Raw genomic sequence first — 23,692 nt, 5'->3', positions numbered from 1 at the left:
ATTTTTCCTTTATCCCTACTCTTGTCCAGTGAGGCCAATCAGCTACTGTCCGAGGTGCTGAAGTTGGTGAGCAGCAAAAGCAGGATTGTAACCCCTCAGTGTTTTCTTAATTTTTGTGGGGTAAAGCAACAGAGTTCCATAGAAATTCATTGAACTTGGAATTACAGAAATGACCTGGGGTCATTTCTTTCCTTTAAAAAACTTTCTGAAGTCTTTTAAAAACTGCTGTTTAAGACAGGCAGTGTGAGTAAAGAAGAAAGAAAACAATAATTGAGAATCAGGAAGGAAAACAATAAACAACAAAGACTGTTGAGGTCTGATTTTCAGCCACACAATTTAGGCTTGTCCTCTGGACCACAATAGAACAGTTGAGCACTCAGGGGCATTAGCTTTGTGCAGTGATTTTCAAGTTTTATTTATTTATTTTTAAACTAAGGACTTCTTTTTCAAATGAATGCCTAGGCAGAGTCCAACATAAAACTGCTGTGAACAGAAAAGCTCTGATGAAGTGGGGGCCTCATCCACCCTTCCCCTTTGCTGCTGCTGTGGTAGCCCCATGACTTCTCAAAATAGCGATTGAAATCCACTAATCTATTCTAACCCTCCAGCCAACACTGACCAACTCTTCTGTTTGTGCCCTGTGTTCCTGAGCACCCCAGGTAATATGACACAGGGAAGAATTAGTGTCATCAAAGGAGATCAGATCTGCTACATGTGGAGGGAAGCTGCTACACAATATCTTATTCCCCCCAACTGAGTGCTGTGCCAATTGGAAAATAAGACAAAATAATAAGACAGATTAGAATTAAAATGAAGATGTGAGATCGCTTGGTTTATATATTTGATCAAGGAGGTCCCAGATCTTGAGCTCCAGAATAAACTGCTTACTTAATCAGATACAGCCATGCTAGATAAATGCAGGCCCCCCTTGAAGACCTTCTCATCTACCAGGCTTCCCCCAGGGCTGAGAGTGGACTTGCTACCAAGAGAGGGAGAGTCCAAGGAAGAACCTCGTTTCTTATCCAGAACTCACCTTTTGCTCAGTAAGTGGGTGGAGAGGAGCTGGAAGTATGAAGCTAGTGGATGTCCCTACATCAAGAGAAGAGGAAGAGTGTTCTCATCCACAGCATGTGCCTTTAGGACTTTGATCCATTAGCTCCCCTCAGTGGGATGTTGTGCCATAACCACTGCCCCTTCCACCGGTGATACTCCTTTACAGCGCATCTCTTCATTTTCCCTATTGCCCTTCATTTTTTCTAAATTCCCCTTCAGTCAGCCACATGGATGGAAAGTATGTGGAAGTAGCTGGGATTAGAAGATGAAGAATATTCTGTTTCTGATTTCCAGGAGGGGAGGCAGGGGTACAACCAACTTGCAGAGGGAGAGAAACACAAAACCAAATGTATTCATTTTATGGCTGGAGCCACATAGATCTCCCTGGGATTGTTCAACAGTCATTTGTATGATCATTCAGTCCTGGAGCCATGTGGTGCTGGAGGGCAGAAAGTACATACATACAAATTGGAGCAGATGCCTAGGTGGGAATATGGCCTAGGCTTGAGACCATGAGTTACTTTCCGCACATCGTGTCTGCTCATCTGTCCAAGCCTGGCAACTCTCCTTCACCTTTGCCCCTGCTGAAAGAACCTCTGTGGATTACCAGTAAGAGGGTGATAGGAACGACTTTGAATTTGTGATTTCTATATGTTAACCATTTTTGGTAAGAAATACTTGTAACTCAACTCACAGCTAGTCACCATGACCCAGTGTGTTGGGACACAAAAATTGGGAACCGTTAACTAAGGTAGCAGCAATGCGTTGTGTGTGTGCTCTATCGCTCAGTCATGTCCGATTCTCTGTAGCCCTGTGGACCATAGTCCACCAGGTTTCTCTGTCCACGGGGTTACCCAGGCAAGAATACTGGAGCGACTTGCCATTTCCTCCTCTAGAGGATCTTTCTGACCCAGGGATCAAACCCGGGTCTTCTGTGTCTCCTGCATTGGCAGGCAGATTCTTTACCACTTGGGAAGCCCAGCATCAATGTGCTGCTGACAATTAAAAGGGCAGAAAGTTAAAACTGTTTTCCTGGAATTACAGCTAGTTAGTTACAAAGTGAAGGCTAGCACAAGGGGGTTTTGATTCCTCTTGAAATCCGTAGAGCTAGTTTCCTTTGAAAATTGAGGCTTTGACTGGAATTAGAAGCTTAACTCTTCTGCCTCCTGGATGTGTGAACACAGACTCTTTCAACTCCCTGAAGCTCAAATCGAAGATTAAATTCAGCATTAAGACTAGGAATGTGTGGTTTCCAGTGTCAGACTGTGTCTGCATTGCTGGTGTACATTTTGTATGCCATGACACCTGCAGAAAAGTTATTTGATATTTATCATTCTGGAGTTCAGTTTCCCAATCTATAAAATGGGGATAAATAATTGTGCTTATTTCATTGGGTTGGCATATGAATTAAATAAGTGATACCTATAAAACACTTATTGCCTGACATTTAATAGAGTTAAATAATAAATGTTAGCTGTGTATTAATGATGTTGCAGTTATTATTGTTATTTTTTATTGTTTAAAACAAAGATAGTGGTGAAAAACTGGCTAAATCGCCAAGAAGAGGAATTCAGGAACCAGAAAATAGTACCAGGCACACAGCAGGCATACAATGAACATTTGTTGTTGTCAGTAGCTAAGTTGTGTCTGACTCTTTGAGACCCCATGGACTGTAGCACACGAGGCTTCCCTGTCCTTCCCTATATCCTGGAGCTTGCTCAAACTCATGTCTATTGAGTTGGTGACATCATCCAACCATTTCATCCTCTGTCACCCTCTTCTCCTGCCCTTAATCTTGTCTAGCATCAGAGTCTTTTCCAGTGTGTCAGCTTTTCTCATCAAGTGGCCAAAGTATTGAAGCTTCAGCATCAGTATCAGTCCTTCCAGTGAACATTCAGGGTTGATTTCCTTTAGGATTGACTGATTTGATCTCCTTGCAGTCCAAGGAACTCTCAAGAGTCTTCTCCAGCACCACAGTTTGAAAGCATCAGTTCTTTAGGTAAGTGTTTCAGGTTCAAAGACATAGCACACCATCTAACCTCAAAGTGTGCATGGAGGTTTGGAGAGAGAACTTCACAGAAATAACTGTGGTCTGATGAGGTATGTATAAGGGACCCGAGAGGAGGGGGTAGTTGGAAAAGCTTCACAAGGGACAGGACATTGATCTGATTCTTTGTGGTGAGTTTCAAGCAGCAAGGGGACGGGGTTTTAAAAGAAGGAATGGCAACTAGTGGACTCTGGAGTGAAACAAGAGGCAGCCACTGACCCTGGAGTTGTGATTGGGGCTCGAGGGTTTGGATGCCATTCCAAGGGATACAGACTCAGTCTTGTAGACAGTGTCTGTGCGCTCACTCGCTCAGTCGTGTCTGATTCTTTGCAACCCCATGGAGTGTGGCCTGCCAGGCTTCTCTGCCCGTGAAATTTTTTCAGGCAAGAATACTGGAGTGAGTTGCCATTTACTTCTCCAGGGGATCTTCTCGATCCAGGGATGGAACCTGTGTCTCCTTTGTCTCCCGCATTGGCAGGTGGGTTCTTTACCACTAGTGCCTCCTGGGAAGTCAGTGGGGATGCTCTAAACCAACTTGCATTCAGTGGTGCTGCAGATGAAAGGTGCTACCTGGGCAGTGAGAATGATTAGAAGGATGTGGTAGCAATTAAAGTAAGCTATAGAGAAGACTCAAGGTAGGGCAGAGGCAAGAGTGTCTTCAAACTTTCAAGATTCTTGAGATGAGAGAGGTCTAGAGACTAGAGGAACTCCTTGGCTTCCTATAATGTTGAGCAAGGTGGGTCCATTTACAAGGACCAGAGGGAAGAGAAGGATCAGGTAAGAGGGACAGTAATAAGCTCCTTTAAAAAAAATTTTTTTTTTAATTGGAGGATAATTGCTTTACAATGTGTTGGTTTCTGCTGTAGAACAATGTGAATCAACTATAAGGATACATATGTCCCCTCTGGCTTGAGCCACGTCCTCACCTCCCCCCCCCCCCCCCCCCCCGCCACCCCTCTAGGTCATCACAGAGCACCAGGCTGAGCTTCCTGTGCTATAGAGCAGCTCCCCACTAGCTATCTACTTTACACATGGTAGTGTATATATGTCAATGCTACTGTCTCAATTCATCCCACCCTCTCCTTGCCCTGCTGTGTCCACAAATCTGTTCTCTACATCTGCGTCCCTATTCCTACTCTGCAAATAGGTTCATCAGTACATTTTTCTAGATTCTATTTGTTGTTGTTCAGTTGTTCAATCGTGTCTTTTTGCAACTCTGTGGACTGCAGCACACCAGGCTTTCCTGTCCTTCACCATCTCCTGGAGCTTGCTCAAACTCATGTCCATTGAATCAATGATGCCATCCAACCATCTCGTCCTCTGTTGTCCCCTCCTCCTGCCTTCAATCTTTTCCAACATCAGGGTCTTTTCTAATGAGTCAGTTCTTTATCAAGTGTCTATAGTATTGGAGCTTTAGCTTCAGCATCAGTCCCTTCAATGTATGTACATTAATATATGATATTTGTTTTTCTCTTTCTGACTTACTTCACTCTGTATAACAAGTATTTTAAGATGCCTTCGTAACAACAGGCAAGCTATCCAATCATCAGTTTGGAATAGAGATCTAGAGATCAGGGCAGGGATTAGATGCAGAAATGTAGGTTTGAGAGGCATGCATATAAAGGTCTGATTTGATGGAAAGCTTAGCTATCTTCATTAGGTAATAAATGAAGGAGAAAGAAGAACTTCCTAACTAACATTTAACAGATACCTAATATAAATCAGACACTGTACTAAACAATTGAATTTTATTATCCCCACTTTCCATGTTTGGAAACTGACATTTCAGACATTGAAGGACTAACTTAATCACATGGATAGTACACAAGCAAGGAATAGACCTTATTTGACTTTGGATTCTGTGTTCCAACCAATCTTTATCCCTGCACAGCTCCCTGAAGACTTCCATTAAGTTAAAGTCCACTTGTCGGTTTCAACCTCCTGGTTAACCGTGGAAGTAAGAGCTGCATAACTGATAGACATGTTTTCAGAGGCCATCAATGGGTGTGTCCTAATTTTAAAATTTCCTTTTGGTGTACCCTGACATTGCACTGAGCCATCATATAAGTCCATGTTTTACCCAGATGGTTTTGTTTAATCCTTAACCCTAATAGACCATACTATGATCGCTTCCTCCATGTACACGTTGTACAGATGATCCCATGGGGGTGGGCCCTGGCCAGGAGCGCCTTCCATTGTGAGTCTGCACACAGTCTCCTGTTTGGCTCACCCTGCATGAATCCTGTTGTATTATTTAGGGTTTCCATTCCAGACTGTTGATCAGGAGGACGGCTAAAAGTTCTTCCTTTGTGCTGGGGAGATTGGGCAAGTTTTTCATTCCACTTCTTGCAATTCTATTAGGGGCATAGGTTCATCCATGCTGGCTCTGCAGGCCTGGAGGGTCAGCGAATGGGATTTCCTATGGCAAATCACTCACTTTCCAAACATGCGGTTGAGTACTTATGGAAATACCATTTGTTTTGTTTATAATAATAGGCATAAAATATCCAGGCATATTTTATTAGGATTTCTCTTTGGGTTAGCATTCTGACTTCATATTATCTCAGTAATCATCTTGAATCAGCCTTCTGAATATTCTCCAACATTCTCTGTATGTCTCTCTGTATAAGAACATTTGTATAAGATTTGTGTTTAGTCTGAAAAGTGGAACTTAATAATGGACTTTATAGATCCTTTGCCTCATCCATGGGTCCTGGAGCACTGTCAAAAGGAGGCCTTGGTGATAAGAAAATGCAGTTGTGAGCAGGACTGGAAAATGGAGGGTTTCGGGGCTGTCGGAAGCAAACAAGCTGGGAACTCAGAGCCACGAGATCCGATGCCTTTGTTAATCCTCTGTCGCTTTTATTTCTGCTTAGTCACGGCTGAGGGAGGCACTGCAGGGCTTGTATTCAGGCCTCTGTCATAGTTAAGCAGAGCAGCTGTCCTCTACCAGTGTGGTTCCCAGAGGCACACGTGGCAGGTGAGCAAGGACTGCCTTTGCTGAGCCCCTGAACTTGAGAATCCTTCCTGCTGCGGGCAGAAACGCGGAGTGACCTTGTGCAGCTCACTGTATCCTTTGAGCCACAGCCTTTAACCTGCGGAATGGGAATTGGATTTTTATCACTTATTTGGTCTGAGAAGAAAGAACTTCAAGGCATAAGTGATAAAAATAAGTAACAGAGAAATGTCCCAGAACATCTTCCAACATGCTATGCTATGCTATACTAAGTCACTTCAGTCGTGTCCGACTCTGTGTGACCCCATAGACGGCAGCCCACCAGGCTTCCCCGTCCCTGGGATTCTCCAGGCAAGAACACTGGAGTGGGTTGCCATTTCCTTCTCCAATGCATGAAAGTGAAAAGAGACAGTGAAGTCGCTCAGTCGTGTCCGACTCTTAGCGACCCCATGGACTGCAGCCTACCAGGCTCCTCTGCCCATGGGATTTTCCTGGCAAGAGTACTGGAGTGGGGTGCCATTGCCTTCTCCGACATGAGTCTGTCTGTTTTAGAACATACATGCATGTAAGTGCACATAAATATACATCAATATGTATGCATATGGAAGCTTCATAGAAGGACGTACAAGAAAATTATTCACTCTGGGGAAAGGGAACTGTATATCGTGCTTCCTTTGGTAATACTGAGATTTTTTTTTACCATATCTGTATTATATTTTGAAAATCAAAGTGAGAATATCTGCCTTATAAGGTGCTTGTTAAGGATCCAGTGAGATACAGTGTGATGGGAACATCTAGATGGTTCATGAACAGTGAATTATTTCTTGCTCTGTAGACGTGGAGAGTGCAGCACACATGCTCCCTGCTATGCACAAACTTTGCTTGTCTTCCCACAGCTGTACTGCTTCTGATCTTAATATAATAGGAAAGATGAGAAGTAGGAATATACAGATTACCCTGGGCCACTGGTGACTACAGGTGTCCTGCCTGGGTTTTCTGCTTGATGAAATGGAGAAACCTTTCAATGCCAAAGCTTGTTGAATGTCTTTGTTCAGTCCAAATCAGTAGGGACCTTGTTAGGCAAAGCCAGGGTTAATTTGAGGTGCTGGGGAGTGAAGGACGCTGCTGGGACTTTCCACAGGGAATTCTGTGATGCCCAGTTTCCACCTTTAGACCTGAATCACTCCCTCCTGCTCTGCCAAGGACAATGGTGGCCAACAGTGGGTGGCCAAGTCCCTCTCTGGAGGCTGCTCTGTCTGAGAGAGCTGCTGACCAAGGTCACACCTCCTCCCTGGGTGACCAGTAACAGTCAATGCATGAGTACAAAGGCCTGGCCAGAGAGTCTGCAGGTCCAGAGCTTCCCCTGGGATTGACTGAGGTCTCTGTGCAGCGGGCTCCTCCCTCTGCCCCACCCCCTTCCCATGGACATTGCTCTCCAGAGCACAGGCCACGATCTTCCTGCTGGCTAATGTCTGTCCTGCAGTCTCTTACCAGGGAATTCAAAAAGCAATTCGAAAGCTTTTGAATTGTGGCACTGGAGAAGACTCTCAAGAATCCCTTGGACTGCAAGGAGATCAAACCAGTCAATTCTAAAGGAAACCAACCCTGAATTTTCACTGGAAGGACTGATGCTGAAATGCCAATACTTTGGCCACCTGGTATGAAGAGCCAACACATTGGAAAAGACCCTGATGCTGGACAAGATTGAGGGCAAGAAACGGAGGTGACAGAGGATGAGATGGTTGGATGGCATCACTGACTCAGTGGACATGAATATGAGCAAATCCCGGGAGATAGTGAAGGACTGGGAAGCCTGGCATGCTGTAGTTCATGGGATTGAAAAGAGTCAGACACAACTTGGTGACTGAAAAAACAAGGAATTAACCTAAAACTGACTCAGAGAGAGGTGACGGCACACCTGACTGAGACTTCCATCCAGGTTTCCTAAGCATTCCATGAGTCAGCAAACATGATGTAGTGATGAGAGTGCAAACAAGTGCACCCACCTTCGTGACACCATTGGGAGTAGAGGAAGTTTCAGATGGCTGCTGACCCCTATCAGACCTGTCCTGCCCCCACTTCACCGACTCAGCCCTCTTAGAAGGAGGCAAGGGAGAAGGAGACAAAGAGGGCAGGAGGCTGCCTCATAGACAGCATGCAAGTCAACTCACAGGAGCCAAGAGGACGTAGTCTGACAACGTTTTACCTGGAGTTTCACCCAGCAGGGCAGGCTAGGTAGCACGAGATGGTGAAGAGACATTTACTTGCTCCCCTCATAGCCACACGGGCCATAGATTCCTACACTGTGGAATTCTCCAATTGGTGTGTGCTAAGTCGCATCCAACTCTTCGTGACCCCATGGACTATAGCCTGCCAGGCTCCTCTGTCCATGGGACTCTCCAGGCAAGAATGCTGGAGTAGGTTGCATTTCCTCCTCCAGGGGATCTTCCTGACCCAGGGTTCAAACCCATGTCCCACGTCTCTCACATTGGCACGTGGATTCTTTACCACTGGCACCAGCTGGGAAGCCCACAGTACTCAGTACCTCTCTTTTTCCGTCCAAACCCATCTCTGAGAATCCTTTCTCTCATTTTTAAGTCCTTCCTGAAATTCACCTGAAGTCATCCTTCTCTGGTGGGGTTGCAAGAAATTCAGAACTGTCCTGGTCCTCCTCCATCATGTCTCGGCCTACAAGTAACTTGTGGACTCAGGCATCTTTTCCTGCAAGATAAATGACTTGCAATGTGTAATTATGGGTGTAATGTGTCTTACACCTACAAACACAGTATGGAGCATTCTCAGACTCCATGGTCATACCCACAGCCTCTGACACTTTCAACACTGAGAACTGAAACTCACCAACTTCCTCCTATTTTACAGCAAAGCGTTTTTCTCCTTCTCAGCACTGTGCTCTTCATCCACCAATACAGAGGTCTTTCTAAATGCCTTACCTCCCTGTGAGAAGGAGCCCCCTCTGTTGGTCACATGACTTCTTCTTACAGTGGCAAGAAAGAGTCTTATAAGAGGGGGCGACATTCACTTGCCCCAAACCTGTGAGGTCCGTGCCCTCATCATGGTCATCATCATCATCTAATGTTGTTATTACTATCGTTATTGTTTTAATTTGAAAATTATAAGACAGAGGCTTGGCCAATTTCAGTGGGTTTCCCATGCAGAAGGGGAGGGAGGAGATTCCAACTCTTTTGCTGGAGTCTTGACCGTCTTCCCCAGTTTTTTCAGGACCAGGCTCCAGGGATGGTCCTCAGCTTCTGCTTCTGTTTCCCCCCACAGGGGAGCTTCTACGTGCCGTCTGAGAACTGCATGCAGCACGCTTACAAGTGGCACCGGGAGCTGTGCTTCCTGCTCTTGCACGCCTACCGGGGACTGCGTGCCTACTTCCTGACCATCCTGAGGGACATCCCCGAGCTGCCGCGCATGGAGCTGGGTAAGGGGCTGGGAACTAGGAATGGGGGGGGACTCAGCCCAGCAGCTGACCCTCTGCCCTCGGGCGTCAGCACGCTCTTATAAATGTCACAGTAGCAAGCACTGTTTCGGGTAGGTTTGGTTTGGTTTTTGTTTTGGTGTTTGGGCATTTTACATCATTCTAGCAGGAGGACATCGTGGGCATGCCAATGCAGGAAGAAAAGGCACATGTGCCTCTAGTCATCGTGTTCATTTACTCATTCATTCATTCACCCACCAAGTTATTAAATTTATTAAACATGTATTAAACATCTACCCTGGGTACATAATGTGGAGTTGCTTTCTAAGGGAAAATGCCTGTTTGCAGCCTTTTTCTTAATGAGGCTGTAGCTACGGGATTGCAACTTATAAGAGTGTAAAACAGTCCAAGAAATACCTAAATGTATGTGTTTAATGGGTTATTAGAGAAAGCTCTCGGTAGTCATCATCTTTGGCTTTCCAGGGATGACTTGCTTCTTGTACATCACCAGACATCATGATCATTGGGCCCCTTCCCTCTTGACTGACGGATGGTGGGACTGCAGCTCAGAGAGGTGAAATGACCACTCAGGGTCACACAGCCATGTGTGGCAGGATGGGGCAGGAGCACAGAGGTGCTGTGCTTGGGGCAGCCTTTTATATCAGGTCACACTCATTCACAGTAGGCAGTGGGTTATTGTTCTGCTCAAAGTCCCCTAAAGAGGCCCTTTGTCCTTGGAACAGAAGCCAGGCCCTCAACCTGGTGCGTGCTTAGTCGCTTCAGTCGTGTCTGACTCTCTGCGACCCCATGGACCATGGCCTGCCAGGCTTCTCTGCCCATGGGATTCTCCAGGCAAGAACAATGGAGTGGGTTGCCATTTCCTTCTCCAACTCAGCCTGCTATTCACGGTTAATAACAGCCCTGCTGTGGGGAACCTCAGCGTCTCTCCCTGAGCCCTGAGATCTCACCTTTGGAGCGAGTTGTAGATTTGGTGGGATCAATGGCCTTGCGTGTGTCTGTTATTACACTGAACACGCCACACAACAATCCTGTATTTGCATATTTCTCATCCCCACTAGACTGGGGGTCTTTAAGGGCAGAAGCCGGATCTGAGCCCAGATGCCTCACACCCAGTGCTTGGCGTGCAGAATGAAGAAGTAGTTGCAACATTGTTGTTGCCTTGACCTCTGGCGCCCTCTTACCACCTGGGTTTTGTCAGCTCTAAGGCCCTCTTTTGAAAAAAATTGTTTTTGGCAACACCGTGTGGGATAAGGAATCTTTGTTCCTTGACCAGGGATTGAACCCATCTTCCCTGCACTGGGAGCACAGAGTCTTCTTAACCGCCGGACTGCCAAGGAAGTCCCTCTGATGCCCTCTTTGAAGCACATGATCTTGGAGTTGAAATTTTTCAGGTCAGATGCACTCAAAGGAGACCCGCACAGCTCAGAGCCAGTTTAGCTCAAACAGAAAGTGAAGTCAGTGTCCTTGTAGTTGGCTTCTTGCTTCAACTTTTTTTTTTAAACCAAAAAAAGAACTGAATGTATTTGTTCATTCACTCACTCACCATATTTTTATTGAATGTTTACTGTACCAGGCATTGTGCCAGACCCCGAGTGCACAGCCACGGACACTGACCAAAGCCTGTTCCGCCTCATGTGGGGCTGAGGGCAGCTGCCAGGTAGGCAGGTGTGTGCCACCCGTGAGGACCGTCGGAGCTGAAGGTTTCCTCACACTCACCTTTTCAACCATGCTTTAAGTAAAACTCATGCAGCAGCCACCCGCAAGGTCTTATCACAGCCACATGGAACTAGGGAGAGTTCAAACACAGGCAAAACTGTGAAGCCGCAAATGGCCAGAGTCCACCCAGTTCCAACTGAGAAGACGTCAAGGTTACAGGCTCCTCTACTGCCTGCGTGGAAGGTCGCGATGAGGTGGTGGTGCTGAGCAGGAGGCTAGGCTCTGCCATCCCACGTTCCTGGACTTCTAAACAGCCACCTGTGTGAAGGAGATCTAGATCTAGGTCCCAGATGTCAGGATCCAGTTTTGTGTGTGTGTGTGTGTGTGTGTGTGTGTGCACGTGCGCCCGTGCACACATACCACAAAAGCACAGCAGAATGTGGGATTGCTTTGGACCACACAAAGTGAACTTGGGGATCTTCTGTTTCTCAAATGCATCACAAGGAACATGTTGACTCTAACCCAGGGTGACATCACATGGCTTCAAATCATGCTTTTTATAAACAGGATCTTTTAGACATAAGAGATGACAGGAATCCACAGAGCCTTTTTTTTTTTTTTCTGTGACGTCAATGCCAACTTGAAATCTGTGCTTCCTACCTTCCATTAGCAATTCCACAGTTCATTATGTGTTTGTTTCATTATGTTTTTTTTTTTCTTTTTTCTTTCTAGAGTCACTTGCTGTTGAAGAAACACTCTCTCAGCTGTGCTCAGAGCTGCAGGTAATCAGGGAGCCAACTCCTTGGTTCTGAACAGCAGTAGTTATATGGGGCAGCATTGCTTGCTTGGTGTAGAGATCAGAGATGAAGAGACAAGACTGGTAACCTCCTGTTACATCTTCAACTGAAGAAACACTCTCACATCCCACTGCCCTAAATCTCTGGATCTCTTAGACATCTATTGTGTGCCTGGCCACATGCTAGATATTTTGAAAAATACCAAACAGGTTAACAGGTCTTGGTTTCCCTGACATTTACACTATTTATTGGGCTTCCCCAGTGGCTCAGTGGTAAAGAATTCGCCTGCAATGCAGGAGCCACAGGAGACGTGAGTTTCATCTCTGGGACAGGAAGATCCCCTGGAGGAAGGCATGGCAACCCACTCCAGTATTCTTGCCTGGAGAATCCCATGGACAGAGGAGCCTGGCAGGCTACAGTCCAGAGGGTTGCAGAGTCTGACATGACTGAAGCAACCCAGCACTCACACTTTTTATTGTCCATTATCCATCCACCTAGCAAACGTTTGTGGACTTTGGGTTATGTGTTTCTCATAGAGGGTGACAGAAATCTTGCGGCTCGGCTCAGATGGCTCACACGTTATCATGAGGCTAGCTTCAATGATGACGATGATGTTGAAACAGTGATGTGTTTTTGCCAGATGTTCATCAAGCGTGTACTAAGAGTCAGTGCTTAATAAGTACTCGGCTGATGCAAGCAGCTGTTTACAGTCTCTGGAGCACTGTCGCATCCCATGGTGTTGGCAGGTCTGGGTGAGCACGGTTATCCTCATGTCATGAGAGGCACACGAGGTGGAAGGCAGCATGCACTTCAGGGTTGGTGACATGGCTAATCCATGTCTGGGCAGGAGTTGAGATGGTCTCATTGAAAACTAGCATTTCTGCCTTTTAAACCAATGTTTCTTATCCCTGGCCTTTCAGTAGAAATACACTTGGACTTTAAAGAAACATCTTGACCTGGGTCCCAGCTAAACTGGTTGAAACAGAGGAAATGGGAGTAGAGTGGAGCTCATGGGTTTGCATGTTTAATTAAAAGCTCTCCAGATATTAATAAAACTGCAATAAGGTATCACCTCACACCTGTTAGAATGTGCTGTGCTGTGCTTAGTCACTCAGATGTGTCTGGCTCTTTGCGACCCTATAGACTGTAGCCCTCCAGGCACCTCTGTCCATGGGGATTCTCCAGGCAAGAATATTGGAGTAAGTTGCCATGCCCTCCTCCAAAGGGCATCTTAGCCACCCAGGGACTGAACCCAGGTCTCTCACATTGCCGGCAGATTCTTTACCATCCGAGCCACCAGGAAAGCCCACCTGTTAGAGTAGCTCTCATCAAAAAGACAAGAAAAATGTGCCGGCAAGAATATGGAGAAAAGAGGACTCTTGTGCCCTGTTGGTGGGAATGTAAATTGATGCAGACACTATGGAAAACAGTATGGAGGTCCCTCAAAAAATTAAAACTAGAACTACCATGTTGCTGCTAAGTCGCTTCAGTCGTGTCCGACTCTGTGCGACCACATAGACAGCAGTCCACCAGGCTCCCCCATCCCTGGGATCCTCCAGGCAAGAACACTGGAGTGGGTTGCCATTTCCTTCTCCAGTGCATGAAAGAGAAAAGTGAAAGTGAAGTCGCTCAGTCCTGTCTGACTCTTAGCGACCCCATGGACTGCAGCCTACCAGGCTCCTCCGCCCATAGCAATTCCAACTTCTGGGTATTTATTCAAAGGAAATGAAATCACGAAGAGATATCTGCACCCCCATGTTCACTGTAACATTATGTTCCCAAGACATGGGAATACCCTGAGTGTCAACCTGAATGCATAAAGAAGATGTACTATGTCTAAGTGCAGTGGAATATTATACAGCCATAAAAGAAGGAAATCGTTACATTTGTGACAACATGGATGAAACTTGATGGCATGATGCTGAGTGAAATAAGTCATTTAGAAAAAGACAAATGCTATATTATCTCATTTATATGTGGAATCTTAAAAAAAAAAGGCTCATAGGAAAAGAGACCACATGGGTGTTTGCCAGGGGCAGGGGTGTGTGGAGGTGAGGGAATCAAGTGAAGGTGGTCAAAAGGTATAAACCTTCCACTATAAGTAACTTCTGGGGCTGTAATATACAGTATGGTGATTATAACTAACACTTTTGTATTATACATTCAAATTTACCAGGAGAGTAGATCTTAGAAGTGCTCATCACAAGAAAAACTATTTTAGCTCTATGAGGTGATAGGTGTATTAAATAACTTTATTGTGGCAGTCATGTTGTTACCAACTAGGGTTCTTGGTCTTCTTTATCAATAGAAATTGATCAGGGGCCAGACAGGGAATTCAGGCAAGGCTTTACTGGGGTCCCCGCTGCAGTAGGAGGGAGTGAGAACAAGTAACAAGTTTCCTTGCTTGCTCACTCCCCAAGGTGGGGGCAAGCTGGTTCTTTATATGGGGCGAGGGTGGGGTGTGACCAGGGCCAGGGGCAGGGCTTAGGTGTTGTGTCCACCCCTTAGGAGGTGTCTTGTGCAGGGGGCATGCTTTTGCTCCAGGCTCTTCACAACTGGCAGTTGGGTTTTGGCCTGTTTGTATCTTTTGCCCAGAATTTGCTTCAAGTGCCCGTGCACCCAGTCACGTGTAGTCTCGTGCACCCAGTCACGTGTAGTCTCGTGCACCCAGTCACGTGTAGTCCCGTGCACCCAGTCACGTGTAGTCCCGTGCACCCAGTCACGTGTAGTCTCGTGCCCCCAGTCACGTGTAGTCTCGTGCCCCCAGTCACGTGTAGTCTCGTGCACCCAGTCACGTGTAGCCTCGCGCAGTTTCTTTGTATTTGTTGCTGGAGGAGAGGGGTGTCCAGATGCAGGCACTGCAGCACTGCTGCATAGGTCCCAGGTCCCGGCCTGTGTCGGGGTCACAGTCTGTGGATACGTCATCACACTGTGCGCCTGAAATGCACACATGCCCCAGGTGCTTCCCCCACGGCAGCCCCATGAGTGCCTGGGGTCGGGGGGACACAGGTGTGTCCCCATTCATTTTGCACAGAGGAACATGCTGGTTCCTGCACCACTAAGGGGTGGGCTTAGGGCCTGAACCCAAGGCCATCTGGGAGCCACTGCAGTATTGATGCATCTGGTCCCCACACTGGTTCAGGCAACAACTCAGGCTGCTAGACATATTTCACGAAAAGCCAGTGGGTTGCCTGCCTGCTTTGGCATGGAGCCCACAAACTGCAGGGAAATGGCCCCTGGTTTTGAGTGACGGTGTTGCCGCAGACTTTAATCTGGTTCAGAGTAACCAGATTAGCTGCAGGGAGGGAGGCAGCTGGGTGTCAGGGAGAGAAAGGGAGAGTTGGGGTGTGCACCGGGCTGCTCTGTGGTTTCCTGAAGGGCTGGCCCACTGCCGGGAGTGAAAGACACAGAGCTGCCTCCCCAGAACCTTCCGAAAAGGCACATCACTGCCCATAGGGTGTTTAGAGGCAGGGCATCACCACCAAGTGGTCAACCGAGCACATGGTCACAAAAGGGTGGACTCTGAAGTGGAAACTGTTTCGGGCGATTTAAGACAATTTGAAAACATAGAGCTCTACAGTCAAGGAGCAATTCACCTGCACTTTTTTAAAAAAAATTTATTTTTATTTTTTGACTGTGCCACGCAGCATGTAGGATCTTAGTTCCCCAACCATGGATCGAACCTGTTACCCCTGCAATGGATCTGTGGGTTCTTAACCGCTGGACTGCCAGGGGCGTCCCTGCACTTTTACTCTATGTGAATCTTACTCACATTTCTTAAGCACCTACTATGTGCCGGCTACTCTGTTGGGAATACAAGCACGAAGATGGTAGAGAGCTTCCCAGGACTCACAGCCCATGTGAGGCAGGAGCTGTTACTGCTGGACCGGGAGCATAAGATGGGGGCAGGGCTGTAGGAGCACAGGCGGCTCTCAGTGAGGTCAGGAGAGAGGCAGGAAGCGATCACCGTGCAAAACCAGTGCAAGACTGGACCTGATGGAGTGCCATGATGTGGTTGGGACCCGGGATGGCTTCAGGGAGTACATTTGAAGCCGGCTGTGGGAGGCTGGGCTGGAAAGGTGAGTTGGAGCAGCTGGTCAGGGTCCCTGCTGTGCAGTGTGCTTTAAGAAAGGACAGGTTGTGCTCTCTGTAACCGATGGAAAGGTTCTAGTGAAACTCAGCCATGTGCTTCAGTACAGCAGACAGGGTCAGATCACACAGTGTCTACCGGACAGTAGTTGAAAATTCCTGATGTTTGGGTCCTACCTTCAGAGATAAGCCCAAACCCTGTGATTCAGTTGGGGCTTCAGGTGGTGCTGGTGGTAAAGAACCTGCCTGCCAGTGCAAGAGACTTAGGAGATGTGGGTTCGATACTTGGGTTGGGAAGATCCCTTGGAGGAGGACATGGCAACCAACTCCAGTATTCTTGCCTGGAGAATCCCATGGACAGAGGAGCCTGGCAGGCTATGGTCCATAGGGTTGCAAAGAATCAGACACGACTGAAGCGACTTAGCAGATGATTCAGTTTGCAGCCAGGACTGAGGCCCATGACGAGAGAACACGGCTAACTCAGGGGAAATACAGCAGGCTTTCTCCACCTGACCCTGCTTACCTTGAAGATGCAATGCTACCATCGTCTCCTCCAGGAAATCTTCCATGACTTTTTTACAGTACTCAGGATCCATTTCTTTCATAGCACTTTGTAGGTTTAACTATGGAGATAGATAGCTATCATGTGCCTCTTCCAGGACTAGAAGTATGTGTCTTTGTCTCCCCAGAGCTCAGCATCCTCCAAGCTCACAACAGACACCAGTAAACCCCACAAGGGGGTTAGGGGTGGGGACGCGATTGAGCAAAGGAGCTTGTCTGGGCCCAAGTGAAAAGCGTGAGGGCAGTCACAAGGTAGAGCAGCTATGTATTTTGTAGGCAACTTCCCCCTGAAATGTCACTGGGTCCAAGATGCCTCCTTGTTAGCAGGAAGGGCTTCTCTTTTTCTCACCAGAGAGACCCTTCCACACCCATCATCAGTAATTGAACAGGCTCAGGCCTCCGTGAGGGTAGGAAAGTCCTCTTGTGGCTTAATTAGAGGCTTTCTTAATCTTATCTGGAGCCATTTCTGTCATCAACTAGGGGAAAAAATAATTCTCCCAAAGACACATTTAATGAATGGCTTTGCCTTACCTCTCTGGTGGCTGAGCTCAGAATTCATGCTGTGTTTGCCAATATTGCTGAAATGGAGGGTGGGAGGGCTGGGGTGTTGGGATAAGAAGCCCAGTGAGGGAAGTTCAGTTGCTGAGGCCCAGGTGCCTCTCAATAGATGCAGAATCACCCTTTTACTCAGAAAAGAGCTGCTGAGTTTTCATCATCCATCAGCTGTGGAGAAGATACGGAGAATATTGAAAAGGATAAACCTCAGCATGCAGGCCAAGCCGGGCACTGAGCAATACCTGGCAAGTGGTGCCCTGAGAGTGGTCTGTGCAAAGCCAAGTAGACTTCAAGGAGAGGAGGGCTAGTGTTACACTTGAAACACAGTAGAAGTTTCAAAAGAACCATCAGAAAGCAGGAAGACTGATGTGTCTATATGTATGGCTGATGCATTTTGCCATACAGTTGAAAGTAACACAACATCATAAAGCAGTTCTAACAAAAGTTAATTTGAAAAGAAAGAAACAAGGCAAACTGCATTGGTTCTGGAAACGGTTCCCTGGTGGAGAACAGACAAGGTCAAAGTGGTGAAGAGAAGAGGAAAGGAGATTGGAAGATGCGAGGAGACCTTCCAAGGAGTGCAAGCCGATCAAAGGTCTGCTGCTTGCAAAGAGCTGTGTGTTCAGGTTGATGTGGCTGGAGCCATGGGTAGCCCCAGGCCAGAGGTACAGCTGGGAACATGATCAGGGCAAAGAAGTGTCTTGTGCTGATACAGGAGCTTGGTGTCCATTAGTGAGGGAAACAGGTTGGAAAATTTAAAGATAAGTGAGAGAGTCAGTTCCTAGGCAGGTTGATAGGGAGTCTAGGGGTCCCCGAAGGAGAGAGGGGTCTGGAATTCTCAAGGAGGAAGAAAGGACAAACTTTTTTTCCTTCTCTACATTCCTTAGGATTATATAACAATAATGTATCCTGCCTGAGGACAGTCTCTGGATTCAACCTTCTGGCTAATTCTGTTATCTTAAAATGTAAATTATGGGAGGTCTTTACAACCTCTAGACATTTTTTGGATTCATTGGAGAGTATATAACTTCATTGTTAACACTAGCAAGCGGGTACTCTTTCTGCCTCCTGATGCCTATGTCAGAAGATTTCTCTATCTCCTTTATACTTTAATAAAACTTTATTACACAAAAGCTCTGAGCGATCAAGCCTCGTCTCTGGCCCCAGATTGAATTCTTCTCCTCTGGGGGCCAAGAATCCCGGTGTCTTCGCGTGATTCAACAACAACCTTTCAGTAGTCCATCTAAAAGCTTTACTCTCCAGCCTGGAGGTTTTCCAGTGGCTGACCATGTCCCCCACCCTCCAAGTCCTTCCTTTTCTGACCCTTAACACTTTGGGCCATGGATTATGGGCCTGAATCAAGACTGAACATCCTGTTTTCTCTCTGACTCCCAAACAGAACCAGTGATGGAAGCAATGCTTCCATGAGAAGAAAGTAAGGGTCATTCTTTCATTTTGGAGTGTTGCACCTTGTGTCTTCATCAAAGACATATCTTTCCCCTTGGAAGAAGCAGCTTAGAGACGCTACAGTTGAATGATGCTTTGTATCTGGAAGCTAGTCATTAATTACAAAGCTTCAATACCCCAAAATTAAAGAGCCTTACTGGGTGTCAGATTTCTTCTTCTCTGTTTTTCTTGCTCTCAGATGCTTTGCTCCACCCTCTGTGCATTATGCTAGTGTCAGCTGTTGGTCCAAGAAGAGTGAAGAGAACTTGCAGTGTTTCAGGCTAGGCTTTGGACCTCATTATGTCCAATAAACAGTTATTTGCTTTGCACCTTCGTTTTGCAGATGAGAGACTGAGGCACACGGCAAAGAAGGAGCTCAGAGATGAGTTTGAAATGGCCATGGTTATGTATCTTTGCATCATCTTCCAGGGCAGATAGATCCCTAAACTCTTTTTTTTTTTTTTGCAATGTTCTTGAGCTCATGTTTAACCATATCCTAAGGATAAGGATACTATACACATTTGTATTGAAGTATTGTTGAATTATAATATTACATGGGTTTCAGGTGTACAACATAATCTTGATATTTTATAGGTTATACTACATTTAAAGTTATTTGAAAATATTGGCTATACTCTTCATGGTAAACACACCTTCCTACTTCCTGCACTGGATGAGGCTCTCTGTAGGCAGAGACACTCTCTTATTCATCTTCGTGTCCCCATGTATTCTAAGCATGAGCCTGGGTCATGGGAGATGCACTTTAAATTATTGGTAGATAAATGATGAAGCCTAGGACTCAGTGTTAGGCTTGGACCACTGGTTCTCTGGCTGTCCTCAGAGATGTAATCTCTCTTCTTACCTCTCCAGAATAAAAGTCGCCCCCAAGCAGGTGGCTCTCCTAGCTTTAAACTGAAGCTAGCCCGAGGTTCCTCCAAGAGCTCTAGGCCCTTTCTAGGCTGAGTCCTTAAAGCTTTTGTTAAGGCAGCCTTGGATTCTCCTTAGGAAATATGAAGTCGTGGCAGCAAGATGGTGCTGGGTCTGTGGAGCCCAGATCAGATCAGATCAGATCAGATCAGTCACTCAGTCATGTCCGACTCTTTGTGACCCCATGAACTGCAGCACGCCAGGCCTCCCTGTCCATCACCAACTTCCAGAGTTCACTGAGACTCACGTCTATCGAGTCAGTGATGACATCCAGCCATCTCATCCTCTGTCATCCCCTTCTCCTCTTGCCCCCAATCACTCCCAGCATCAGTCTTTTCCAATGAGTCAACTCTTTGCATGAGGTGGCCAAAGTACTGGAATTTCAGCTTTAGCATCATTCCTTCCAAAGAAATCCCAGGGCTGATCTCCTTCAGAATGGACTGGTTGGATCTCCTTGCAGTCCAAGGGACTCTCAAGAATCTTTTCCAACACCACAGTTCAAAAGCATCAATTCTTCAGCGCTCAGCCTTCTTCACAGCCCAACTCTCACATCCATACATGACCACAGGAAAAACCATAGCCTTGGCTAGACGAACTTTTGTTGGAAAAGTAATGTCTCTGCTTTTGAATATGCTATCTAGGTTGGTCATAACTTTCCTTCCAAGGAGTAAGTGTCTTTTAATTTCATGGCTGCAGTCACCATCTGTAGTGATTTTGGAGCCCAGAAAAATAAAGTCTGACACTGTTTCCACTGTTTCCCCATCTATTTCCCATGAAGTGATGGGATCGGATGCCATAATCTTCATTTTCTGAATGTTGAGCTTTAAGCCAACTTTTTCACTCTCCACTTTCACTTTCATCAAGAGGCTCTTTAGTTCCTCTTCACTTTCTTCCATAAGGGTGGTGTCATCTGCATATCTGAGGTTATTGAAATTTCTCCCGACAATCTTGATTCCAGCTTATGCTTCTTCCAGCCCAGCATTTCTCATGATGTACTCTGCATAGAAGTTAAATAAACAGGGTGACAATATACAGCCTTGACAAACTCCTTTTCCTATTTGGAACCAGTCTGTTGTTCCATGTCCAGTTCTAACTGTTGCTTCCTGACCTGCATACAAATTTCTCAAGAGGCAGGTCAGGTGGTCTGGTATTCCCATCTCTTTCAGAATTTTCCACAATTTATTGTCATCCACACAGTCAAAGGCTTTGGCATAGTCAATAAAGCAGAAATATATGCTTTTCTGGAACTCTCTTGCTTTTTCCATGATCCAACGGATGTTGGCAATTTGATCTCTGGTTCCTCTGCCTTTTCTAAAACCAGCTTGAACATCAGGAACTTCACGGTTCACATATTGCTGAAGCCCGGCTTGGAGAATTTTGAGCATTACTTTACTAGCGTGTGAGATGAGTGCAATTGTGCGGTAGTTCGAGCATTCTTTGGCATTGCCTTTATTTGGGATTGAAATGAAAACTGACCTTTTCCAGTCCTGTGGCCACTGCTGAGTTTTCCAAATTTGCTGGCATATTGAGTGCAGCACTGTCACAGCTTCATCCTTCAGGATTTGGAATAGCTCAACTGGAATTCCATCACCTCCACTAGCTTTGTTCGTAGTGATGCTTTCTAAGGCCCATTTGACTTCACATTCCAGGATGTCTGGCTCTAGGTCAGTGATCACATCATCGTGATTATCTGGGTTGTGAAGATCTTTTTTGTACAGTTCTGTGTATTCTTGCCATCTCTTCTTAATATCTTCTGCTTCTGTTAGGTCCATACCATTTCTGTCCTTTATCGAGCCCATCTTTGCATGAAATGTTCCTTTGGTATCTCTGATTTTCTTGAAGAGATCCCTAGTCTTTCCCATTCTGTTGTTTTCCTCTATTTCTTTGCATTGATCACTGAACAAGGTTTTCTTATCTCTTCTTGCTATTCCCAGCCATGTGGAAATCACCTAGTGAGTTTGACGCTGTCTGTGAGGTTATAAAGACTTTATCATTTCTCAGGAGATGTTTTCCAGCACCTACTCTGGAAAGGCAGCATGGTGCCCTGGCTTTGTGGGGGGGATGATCTTACAGCTTAATCCCAGCTATGTGTGACTTTGGGTATTCTGATGTATTTAATTCTCTCATTTTATTTTTTATGTAAAATGATGACTACAATAATTCTAACAAAGGTTCATTGTAGAGATTAAGTAGTTCATGTATATATTTAAAAGATGCTTTGTGTTTTACTTACCAAATAGTAACTATTAATAATTGGAAGCTATCATGATGGCCAGATACTGAGTTCAGAGTATAATGGGCTATAGAGGAGAGTCTGGAGAAAGAGAGGGATTCATTACAAGCAGAGAAGCCAGCAAAGCCCTCAGAGGAAGATGGCAGTGGCTGCATGGAGTGGAGGTCCTTCACTGCACCCTTTTGCCTCCCCAGATGTTGAATAACCCAGAGAAGATAGCTGAGCAGATAAGTAAGGATCTCGCCTGGCTGGCCTCCCACCTGATGGCCCTGTGGACCCAGTTCCTGGACACAGTGACGCTGCACTCCCAAGTGACCACTTATCTCACCCAGGAGCATCACACCTTGCGGGTAAGGGGTCAAACAGTATAAGTTCTGTAGTCACATGGCAGAGATATCAGGAAGCTTTTCAACAGTTGGTTCATCAGGCAGAATAAAAGTCTGGATTGGCTGCTGTCAACCTAAGTGCTAGTCCTGACCCACCATGAGCTTGCAGAGAAACTTTGTGACCTTCCTTTGGTTCTCAGTTCTTTGCTCTGAAAGTTGCTCAGTCGTGTCCGACTCTTTGCGACCCCATGGACTCTACAGTCCATGGAATTCTCCCAGGCCAGAATACTGGAGTGTGAGTAGCCTTTCCCTACTCCAGGGGATCTTCCCGACTCAAGAATCAAACAAGGGTCTCTCCTGCATTGCAGGCAGATTCTTTACCAACTGAGCCACAAGGGAAGCCCATTTGCTCTAGGGAAGTTTTTTGCTCTACTGTTCATTAAGTACCAGCCTTGGCTACCAAGTGATGGCGAGCTGATCTTAAAGGATATGATGAAGTGCTTTGAAAGTATTTTGAGGAAGTGTCTTCACATGTCATCCATTGTTCTTAAGGCCATTTTTTTTTTTTTTTTTTTGCCACCAGGTGGAAGTACACAGGGGGTGGGGACTCATGCGTAATAAAAGATGTTGGTCTTCTCATTTCCAGCCAGAGGACAAATAGCTGAGTCTCTGGACACACTTACATGACTGATTTTGCAAATTCTAATTCGTCTGCATTTATTTATGGCTTCTGTTTTCAAGTGTCTTTTATTCTAGTAGAAGAAATAAGGCCTAAATTTAAAAAAATGACAGAATGCAAAACAAGAGCAGATCAATAAACATGTGTTCAAAAAAAAACCAAACAAAACACATGTGTTCAATTGTGTCCATAAATCAGGTTTGTGTTAAGAACTAGAAATGAGAGAGGGCAGCTGTGGAGGGTAGAAAGGTGTTTCAGAACCTCTGGGTTGTGGGCTCAGCTCTCTTCTTATTAATATATGTTACTTCCTTCATTGAGCCTTAATTTCCTTTTAGAAAATGAAGGCCAAACCCACCCAGTGAGTCACATTGTTTATACTGTTTTATTCTTCAGGTCCGAAGGTTTTCTGAGGCCTTCTTTTATATGGAGCACCAAAAACTTGCAGTCCTGACTTTTCAGGAAAACCTGTAAGTAACCAATGGCATGTCCACATCACACCATGAGCACCAAGGACATTCTTGTTCAAAGTTAGCTCTTCCCTTCATCCCTGATTATGAAGGAGAGAGTCTGCCCATTTCTTTACATTCAGGTGCATTTTCTCTGAAGGCAAGAGCCAGACAGATTGCAGAGGTTGGAGCTGGCAGGTGGCAAAGAAGGTCAACAGCCAGAGTTTTTGCTGTTGTTGAGTATCATGATGGTTCTATAGACAGATTCAAGACTTCCTAGGTCCCTGAAGACATCTGTGCTGAGTCCTCTTTGCAAAATGAATTAGGAGCAGGTGGTATGGCCACAAGCAATGTCAGGGAAAAAAAAAAAACCCACAGAATTCACCTGAGACTTTGTAGCAGCTATGAAATGCATTGAGCATAAGAATTAATACTGAACTACCTAATTAGGAGGATAG

The 23,692-nt window shown here is 45.9% G+C and overlaps 1 protein-coding gene across 1 annotated transcript in view; it reads left to right on the top strand.

Moving 5' to 3' along the window:
• The window catches only part of FAM135B (family with sequence similarity 135 member B), a 225,651-nt gene that overhangs the window by 178,884 nt on the left and 23,075 nt on the right, over window positions 1–23,692 (top strand). The window contains exons 8-11 of the mRNA XM_086335602.1: window positions 9,348–9,501; window positions 11,908–11,957; window positions 21,978–22,133; window positions 23,182–23,255. Of these exons, the coding sequence (XP_086191728.1) occupies window positions 9,348–9,501; window positions 11,908–11,957; window positions 21,978–22,133; window positions 23,182–23,255 (434 nt within the window). The remainder of the gene's footprint in view (window positions 1–9,347; window positions 9,502–11,907; window positions 11,958–21,977; window positions 22,134–23,181; window positions 23,256–23,692) is intronic.

The sequence above is a fragment of the Bos grunniens genome, chromosome 14 (genome assembly GCF_055505025.1).
Source record: "Bos grunniens cultivar Pamir isolate PY7600 chromosome 14, Bosgru_T2T1.0, whole genome shotgun sequence".
NCBI lineage: Eukaryota > Metazoa > Chordata > Mammalia > Artiodactyla > Bovidae > Bos > Bos grunniens.
Note: the sequence above shows the minus strand (reverse complement) of the source record. Positions and strands in the feature narration are given on the sequence as shown.